Genomic DNA, 9,092 nt, shown 5'->3' on the forward strand with positions numbered 1-9,092 from the left:
AATGAAAAATTTAGCTCAATTGTGTTTGAAATCATAGAAGAAGAGAGCACTTGATTATTAACTACTTATTTGTCGTTTGTAAACTTTTCCACTGAAATCATATGGTGGATTTATTCAACAAAAGATATATCACAATATGAGACTTGTACTACTGAGTAAAAGGAGTAGAAGGAATCTTTATCTTCTTATCTTGGTTTGGTTGCTTAAATTCCATCTTTCTTCTATTATACTGTAATGTTTGACTTTGATGCTGGATAGTGCTTATTTACAATTAATATTTATGTTATTTGTGTTGTTCATATCATTTTGCAGCTAATTGGTAGTTGTTTCTGATCGAACTGATAAAGATGAAGTCATTAAAGTTGTTATGGGTTTGAAAAACGCAGAAATTGAAGAGGGTTATTTCTTGGATGTTGTTGCATCTCACCTGGTATAGATATGATCATCAATTGGTGTTATTAGGTTCCTGATTTTGTCAAGGTTATATTGCACTCCACTTTGTCTTTTATTATTTTTTTCTGAGCTACTTTATGATTTTGTCAAGGAATTGTTGAAAGGAATTTATTTGTGTTATAATATCTGCAACTTAGAAAAATAAGAAGTAGAAAGGAACAATACTTTTCTAAATATTTTGTTGTTCGTATGTGGATAAGTGATTCTACAATACTTTTTTAAGGAACGATACTTTTTCATTAAGACTTGATATGTCATTTATCTTTGTATGATGAATTTGTTTCTTTCAAAATTTGATATGTAAGATTTATGTTTGTATTAAGGCTTATTTTTTATTGTTAAAATTATTATTTAAAATTGTTATTGAAAATTGGATCGGATTGTTTAAAAAAAAATTTAAATTTACTGACGGATTTATCATGGGTTAAATCCGCCACTAATTATTAATTTAATTATTAGTAAATAATATATTACTGTCGGATTTACCGAGATAAACATTATCAACAAAAATTTTCCAACAGTAATTAGCGCGGACGAAAAAATCTACCAATAAATAATTATCGACAAAATTTATACCGTCAAATTTATTCCAACGCTAAATTCACTGGTAAATCCAACGATACTTAACAAATTTTTTATAGTGTAAGAGCCCTCGCTTTTCTTATGCCTCTACTAATTGCCCTCTCCTTTAGTTGTTACTGTAACAACATAAATAATATCATCATCGTATGCTAAAAATGAATAATATGCAAACGAAGAGATTATTAAGAAGATGACTTCTAATTAATTGCCTCTTTTTTCTGTCTTGCCAAGCTTTTTAAATTATCTGTATGAGTGTATAAGTGCTTCGATCGATTTATAATTTTTTTTTTCTCTTTTGTATTTTTCCATTTTGTCATAAAAAATAAGCATACTTGGACACCAATTTTGTCCAACAACTCAATGTCCCATCATTAATAAATTTATTATGTTACCAATTCAATTTAGATTAAATGTGTGTTAGCTGTAAGGAGATATTCAAAGAACCATGTCCAATTATTTGCTTCAATTCTCCATGGGTGTCCAACAGTATTCTGTTCGAAATTAAAATCTTCATTGAGTCATAATACTGGTGATACAACTGTTTATTATTTCTTTCTAGGACTTATACTTTTCAGCATTATTCCTTTGATACTTTTTTATTAAGGATTATCTATTTGTTAGTAATTGATAAACCAAAACTAACTTAATATAACAACACAATCAAATTTTATCTTTACAATGTCGTTATAAACCTAATCTTTGACTTTAATCTTTCTCTAATTTTTTCCCACAAATAAAAAATTTACTATAATCAACACCAACGATTCAAGAACACCAGGCAACAGGGGAGGAATCTCATGCAATAAAAAGAGGCAATGGCCCCACCAAATTCAAATTTTTTTTATAAATTGTATAAAAATTTTAGTTTAGTCCCCATTAAATATTTTATTTTACTTTCTATCTATTGCAAAATTAATTTTTAGTCCCTCCCTAAAATTCAGCTTATTAGCTCGGTTCCTGCCAGTCAATAAATTGGTCGCATCACCAATTGGTTGCAGTTCCATAATCTTTCTATTATTAGTAATTACATAGCTTCCGTCACAGTGAAATGAGTTTTTTTTTTTTTACTAAAGATAAAAGACTCGAACCCATAACCTCTTAATTGTCATTTGAGTTATAACTCATTGGCGTCAAATGAGCTTCTTTAATCGTGCTATCAGTCTCTATAAATAATAAAAGTCTTCATCGTCCGATACTACTATGATTCTACTATTTTTTTGTTGCTTTAATTTCCTTCAGTTTTTATGATACTACTATTTTTTCAATTTTTTTAGCAACTTGCAAAGCTAATCTTGCTTTGTGACATACATAAATGCCTTGGACACCCTTCACCTGTTATTATTGAAATTGTTCTTAATCATTCTAATATTCCTTATTCTAATAAATTAGATTCGGATTCTTTGTTTATTTGTGAAGTTTCTTGTATAGGTAAAATCCATACTCTCCCTTTCCCTAATTCCCAAAATACCTACTAGCATCTTTGGAATTGGTTTTTATTGATGTTCCAGGTCTGGTTACAGTACTATGTGAGTTTGGTTGATGTCTTCAATATATATATATATATATATATATATATACTTGCCTTTATCTCTTATCCTGTAAGGCTAAGGATTTTCTAGCTTTTTAGTGGTATAAGTGTTTGTTTGAATGTTATTAAAAAAAATTATTTTTAATATATTTAACAAATTTTTAATAACAAAAGTATTCAAAAAATAAAAAATAATTTTTTTAAAAAATTATAATTTATATGTGTAAAAAAATTTTTATTTAAAAAAAGATATTTTAACACAAGAAATAAATAAAAAATTACTTTTATATTATTATAACTAATAAATATATAAATATTTTTATATAAAATATTCAAATATTAAATTATTTTAACTACTTTTAAAATTTTTTTAAAAAAACCATTCAAAAAATATATTTTTTTATAAAGTCACTCAAACAAATTCTAAGAGTTTAACGAAGAAAGAAACTAATTGCTACCTTAAATCTATTCAAACTAATAGTGACAAAGAACTTTTTTCTAATGATTTCAAATCCTTTTAGTGTCACAATATTTTACATAGCGCTCTTATCCACACACATAAGCAAGACGGAATTGTAGAAAGAAAACACATTTATGATTAACATGCTCTCCAAAAAAAAATTTGCTTATAAAATCTACTCATGAGATGTTACAAAATGCTAAACCCGATTATTCTATGCTAAAAGTTTTTTTATTGTACCTGGTTTCCTCATTGGTCATAAAAGTGTTTTTTCTTAATTATGCTCCTGGATGTAAGTGTTGGTACAGGGTGTTTTTAGGCACATTTTAACTCGTGGATGAGAGTTAGGTCTTTCTCCTCTACACATGCATGCACCTTAAAATGATTGAACATTTATATTGTCATTATATTGTTTACAAATTTTCAACTTTAAATTAGATTATGAAAATCGTTGGCGCTTTTAAGGATTCCACATGTTATATTTTCTTAGCGCTTGGCTAGATGGAAAACTTATATTGTGTGTGGTAGTATTTAAGTTTTACGTAAATATACGAACAGTAATGTTTGGAAGATAATAAAAGATTATCTTGAATAATTTAAAGTAGTTTTATTTAGTATTTATTAATTATTGTTAGAATAATTATATAATTTTAAAGATAATAAATATATAATTATGAATATTATGTGTATAAAATTATGAATGTTATATTATATAAAATAATTTTAAATATTATCTCCTTAATATTATCGGTATATGAATTATAAATTTTAATAAACAATGAATAAACTAGATTATTTACTACATAAGTTTTTTGGTGTAGAAAATTTTAATGTATGTCATTTTGACTCATGAATGAATTCAATTTTTCATTATGCAAGAAATTTTTTTTATTAAAAAATGAGTATAATTATTTGTTGAAAATTAAATACGTCAAATAGCAAGTATCTTAAAAAAAAATTGACTCAATTTATCGGAGTGATTTTAATATTTTACTAGTGGTTGCTAAAAACCGTCATTAAATGCTTTGGTGACACCCCAATTAGCAATGGTTATCTAATCATCGCGAAAATTTTTAGCGCCAGTTAAAATCATTGCTAAGCAGTGAAAACAAATGACGCTAAACTCTTGTTTTGCTGTAGCTGATATGAAAAATAAATTTAAAAGAAGATTTAAATATTTTATTAGTTCGTATAATTGAATTTCTTTGTCCCTTTGTTGTTTTCTGGTTTAATTATTTGTTAGTTCTTATAGTTTTGCGAAATTTTCAATTAGATATGTCTCTAAATTTTTATTCCTTTTAATTGGATCTCTGTACTAATTTTTTGTTAATTAGATCCCTCTTGACAATAAGTGGTTTAATTGTATAGAGATTCAATTAAAAAAAATTAGTGCATAGACCCAAATAAAAAAAAAGTATAGAGATCCAATTAAAAAAAAAATTGATGCAAGACTCAATTAAAAGAAAAAAATATAAATACCTAATTAAAAAATTTGCAAAACTATAAGAACTAACAGAGTAATTAAACCTTATTTTCTTCGCTATTTTCTCCGTCAACTAATTCTCTGTTTCTTATTATGGAAATTAAAAATCAATTCAATATATGCTTTTTTTTATCTTCTCAAATTCTCCTTTAATATAACTAATTCCGTACTTGATCTGTTGCTTTTCTTACAACTTGTATCAACATCAAATTGTAATTTTAAACTTATATAATTTAATAACACTTAATTCTACTAATAATAATGCTTAAGATGCGCAATGCTCTTGTTTCTCCGTCTTCTGTCAGATTCTGCTTTTTTTTTTTTTTTTAAATGAAGAGAAAGCAACTTTTTCCCGAAATTTTAACCAAATGGACACATTAGCGACGAATAATATATATATTATTATAAGTAGTAGCTAATACTAGTTTCATTTGTTTAATATTTAATTTCATGCTCCGTCAATATTTCATTCCAATCTTTGAAAGTGACTCACTGTCTAACCAGTGTAACAGCAATATTCCAAGCAATCTTCATAAGAACTTGTCATCACTACGTCTTTCTCGTGTTCCTTCTCTGCTTTGCATTCAAGTAACAACAAAACAAGAAATCTATCTATACTCAAGTCTCTCTTGCTATTTATATTTAGTGGTGGAAGCTCTCTCAGCACGAATTCAAGGCTACTTAATTATCTCAATTAAGCCAACATTATGAAGGTAAGAATCTAATTAATCAACAATGTTTCGTTCTTTTCTTCTCAATAATTATGTGTTTCAATTACTATATATATTAATCGTAATTAAATTTATATGCAGCAAAAGGTAGTTATAAAGATCCAAATGCATTGTGATAAATGCAGAAATAAGGCCCTGAAAACTGCTGCAGAGGTACAAGGTCAATATCTTTTACCAATCCACTTTAGTTTAGTTTGCATTTTATCAAAGTAATTAGTATAATTTTGGCCATTAAAAGTGGATATCAAATTTAGATATAAAATAACCCATTTGTATTGGTAGAGTAGTCAGTTCACTCATCCGTTTAAATAAGTATTGGAAGTTCAAATCTCAATTTATGTATACAATAATTTATTATTAACTAGTGACAGATATTTAAATAGAATTCAAGTCTCGATGAATTACTCCTTGACCTATAAGACTGAAATACGTGTTGATAAACCAAAATTTAGATATAAAATAGCATTTATAGAGATATCATGTGGTATTGAAGGATTGATTTTAGATATTTAACTTGTTTTTGGAACGAATTGTCAGGGGTGACTATGGTGTCACTTGAAGGGGATGAGAAAGATCGCGTGGTAGTGACCGGAGACAACATCAACACAATTTACCTGATCAACCAATTGAACAAGAAGTTCAAGTGCGTAACGGTTGTGAGCATCGAGGAGGTGAAGAAGAAGCAAGAGGAAAAGAAGGATGATAAGAAGAAGGATGAGAAGAAGAAGGATGAAAAGAAGAAGGAAGAAAAGCCATTCTGTGCTGTTCTGTGTCTCCCACCTCCACCACACGCTCAATGCTCCAACTGCCAACCCAAGTGTGAGCACCTATCATCCACAAATATCTCATTTTTATTCCCATACTATGTCTTATTGTAAGAGTATTTTCGTTGACGTATCTATTAATTCACTCTTTTATTTATTATATAGAAAATTTTATGATGTCTAATACCGCTCAATTTTATGGTTATAGAAGTCTTGTGTGTGATCTGCCTGGATGTAGATTTATGGGGTACAAGATAAATTTGTGGGGATGTAGAACTCGAATTCTGCGAATTTGTTTGATTTAAAAATTTTGTTTATCAAATCGCATGGTCCAATTTGAGATTGAAAAAATTTAAATTTTGGAAAAAAGAAATTGGACCTTCCGTGTTTTTTGTAGGTGAAAATTCGAACCGTCTATTTAGCTAGAAGAAACTCGCATGGTCCGAATTCTGTTACTTTGATCCCCATTATTACTTCCATATTCAAATTAAAAAGCAGTCTAATACACCACTGTTTAATTTGTCTTAAAATTGAAAGAGATAAAAAAAAAGTAGATTTCATCTTTATTATATGTGTCAAAGTTAATAAGTTTAAGATTGGTAAGATAATAAATACTTTATATTTTATCTGAGAATTTGTATGAAAAAACAGCCAGAACTTGTCTTATTTAATATTCATTAATTGTCGCAACAATTAATAAATGCTAAATAAGGCAAGTTATGGCTGTTTTTGCCTGATTTTCTTTAGTTACCAAACATTTTCGTTTTATAAAATATATATAACAAAACATATTATAAAAAGAAAGTTGTGTATGTATTAAAAATCTCTCTCATATTTTGGTATAATTTTTTTATTTTTTTTACTAAATTATCATGTAACTTTAATTTAATTTTCAAAAATTTTGTGATATTAATTGAACCTTTAAAAAAATTGTGAGATTAGTTTTATCTAATAGATAAATGCTACATTTTTTTTTATCTTTGAGAGATAAATATGACATCAAATAGTCTATGAGAAGAAATGTGAGAGATCAAATATATTTTTTCAAGATTAAATTATTATGACAAACATGTCCTTTTGAGAGATTAAAGTGATATGGGAAAGTTTTTTTATGACTAAATTTAGTTTTGTTTTTGTCATAAACTTGTCCCATTCTTTGATGGTATTTGTATTTTGACAAGATAGGCGATCATTGCACCAAGTGTCAAGGGCCAAAGTGTGAATGCAAGTGTGTCCTAATATGCTTCAAGTGCAACAATCCAAAGTGTGATGGAAAATGCAACATTTGCATCAAATGTGAGAGTCCCAAGTGTAGTGGTCACTGTTGTTCTTCCCCTCCCAAGCCTCCTACTAAGCCAGAATCCAAACCGCCAGAGCAACCAAAACCACAGCCACAACCGCAACCGGTTTACATTAATTGCCCTCCATGGTGCAATTGTCCAAGGTGCTATGTTGTGCCATGTAATCCCCCAGCTTGCAACTACAGGGTTGTTTATGAATCAAACCCTGATAATTGCTCCATCATGTGATCAATTAATCAAGGGATGCTATGTATGGCTTAATAAGACATTTGTAATTTTCTGATTATTACTCATTTTTCAGACACATGCACACAAGCACACTTGTTCATTATTCTACCCTTGGTTCGTTTCTTGAAAAATTTCTATGTTGCAAGCATGTTTAATTGAGGAGAGAAATTTGTAAGTGCTTCTAAGAATAAACTCTTGTCACAATAGTACTGGTAAATTTTATTGCTTTGGCATTAATTTTTCCTTTGTTTTAGGGTCACTTCTCTCATGTTTAGAACTAGACATTTGAAACGTGAAATTTCTGAGATTAGAAAATATTTTCAAAATAAGAATTGTTTTATACTATAACATTTATATTTTTAATTGACGTGAAATTTCTAATAGGAACAAAGCTAGAATTTTATTTTTAAATTTTACTCTCAGAGTTAATTTTTCAGCTAATATATATTAATTAATTTTTTTTAATTTTATGTCTAAATATTAAATTTTAAATTCTAAAGCTATTAATTAGTTTGATAATGTGAATGAACAAAACTACTATGCAGATATACTAAAGTGAGTCGGTGTTAGAACCCAAACAACTATACGTGTTGCATCTGAATTTGTGTATTATATTTCTCAAAAGAAAACACTTTTTTTAATTTGTATTTCAATTAATTTTAAGAAATTGTCACAGATAAATCAAAATTTTCAAGCGTCATATATATATATATATATATATATATATATATATATATATATATATATATATATATATATATATATATATATAATTGAGAATACAACAAAAAGAATGATTACAAGAAGATAAAGTATTTGATGGAGCTCTCAAAAAAAAGTTTCATCAAATAGAACTGCTTAAAAGTATTTATAATGTGGTCCAACTTATTATGATATATTTATTCATGACTAATAAGAGTTTTTATATTTGTAAAACAACTTCAAATATTTTTTTTGTGACTAGCTACAAAAAAAAAAAAAAAAAACAAAGAAAAGAACAAAAGATAGAAACAAGACATGAAATGATAGAAAAAGCTCCATAAGATAGAACTCTCTTTAAAAAGTTCCATCAAATGCTTTGTCTTACAAGACAAGAACTGTCGCAATCCTATTTCATATTTAGGAATCTAGTGATATCATCTTGAAGCAAGTCGGTTAAGCGAGACATGAGGTATCATGTGATCATTTAAATAAGCTACTGAAAAATTAATTAATTTATAATTAGAATAATTCACGTTAATAAAATAAATAAAATTTAAAATTATATATATTTTTAAAATTAAAATTGATTACATGACATATCTTAAATATATCTATATAAATCAAATTAAGATAATTAGATGATAGCCATTATATATAAATTGAATTAGTCTGATTTGATTTACTATTTATACAGGATAAACATAATAAATTAAATTAGTCTAATATTTTTTGGTGTCTGAAAATCAGTCTAATATGATACCAGTATGATTCGATTTATTATTTGTTTATTTATTCTTCATTAACATTAAAATATAAATATCAATAAAAAAATATTCCTTATTTGGATTCAAATAAAATAT

General features: G+C 27.1%; 1 protein-coding gene across 2 annotated transcripts; it reads left to right on the forward strand.

Moving 5' to 3' along the window:
* The first annotated feature begins 4,939 nt into the window (after positions 1–4,939).
* On the forward strand, positions 4,940–7,767 carry LOC112799804 (uncharacterized). 2 transcript variants are annotated; one of them, XM_025841820.3, is made up of 4 exons: positions 4,940–5,219; positions 5,319–5,397; positions 5,775–6,056; positions 7,187–7,732. In XM_025841820.3, the coding sequence occupies exons 1-4, from the start codon at positions 5,214–5,216 to the stop codon at positions 7,528–7,530; spliced, it is 711 nt and encodes a 236-aa protein (XP_025697605.1). In that variant the 5' UTR covers positions 4,940–5,213; the 3' UTR covers positions 7,531–7,732. The 2 variants fall into 2 exon arrangements, with proteins under 2 accessions (XP_025697605.1, XP_072092652.1); XM_072236551.1 differs by having other exon boundaries at positions 5,069–5,219; positions 5,319–5,390; positions 7,187–7,767.
* Positions 7,768–9,092: the final 1,325 nt, after the last annotated feature.

This window comes from Arachis hypogaea, chromosome 5, assembly GCF_003086295.3.
Source record: "Arachis hypogaea cultivar Tifrunner chromosome 5, arahy.Tifrunner.gnm2.J5K5, whole genome shotgun sequence".
In the NCBI taxonomy this organism is placed as follows: Eukaryota; Viridiplantae; Streptophyta; class Magnoliopsida; order Fabales; family Fabaceae; genus Arachis; species Arachis hypogaea.

Coding starts and splice junctions, on each gene's coding strand:
- LOC112799804 (XM_025841820.3), top strand. Junction 5,398..5,774: donor AACTGCTGCAGAGGTACAAG/GTCAATATCTTT, acceptor ACGAATTGTCAG/GGGTGACTATGGTGTCACTT. Junction 6,057..7,186: donor CTCCAACTGCCAACCCAAGT/GTGAGCACCTAT, acceptor TTGACAAGATAG/GCGATCATTGCACCAAGTGT.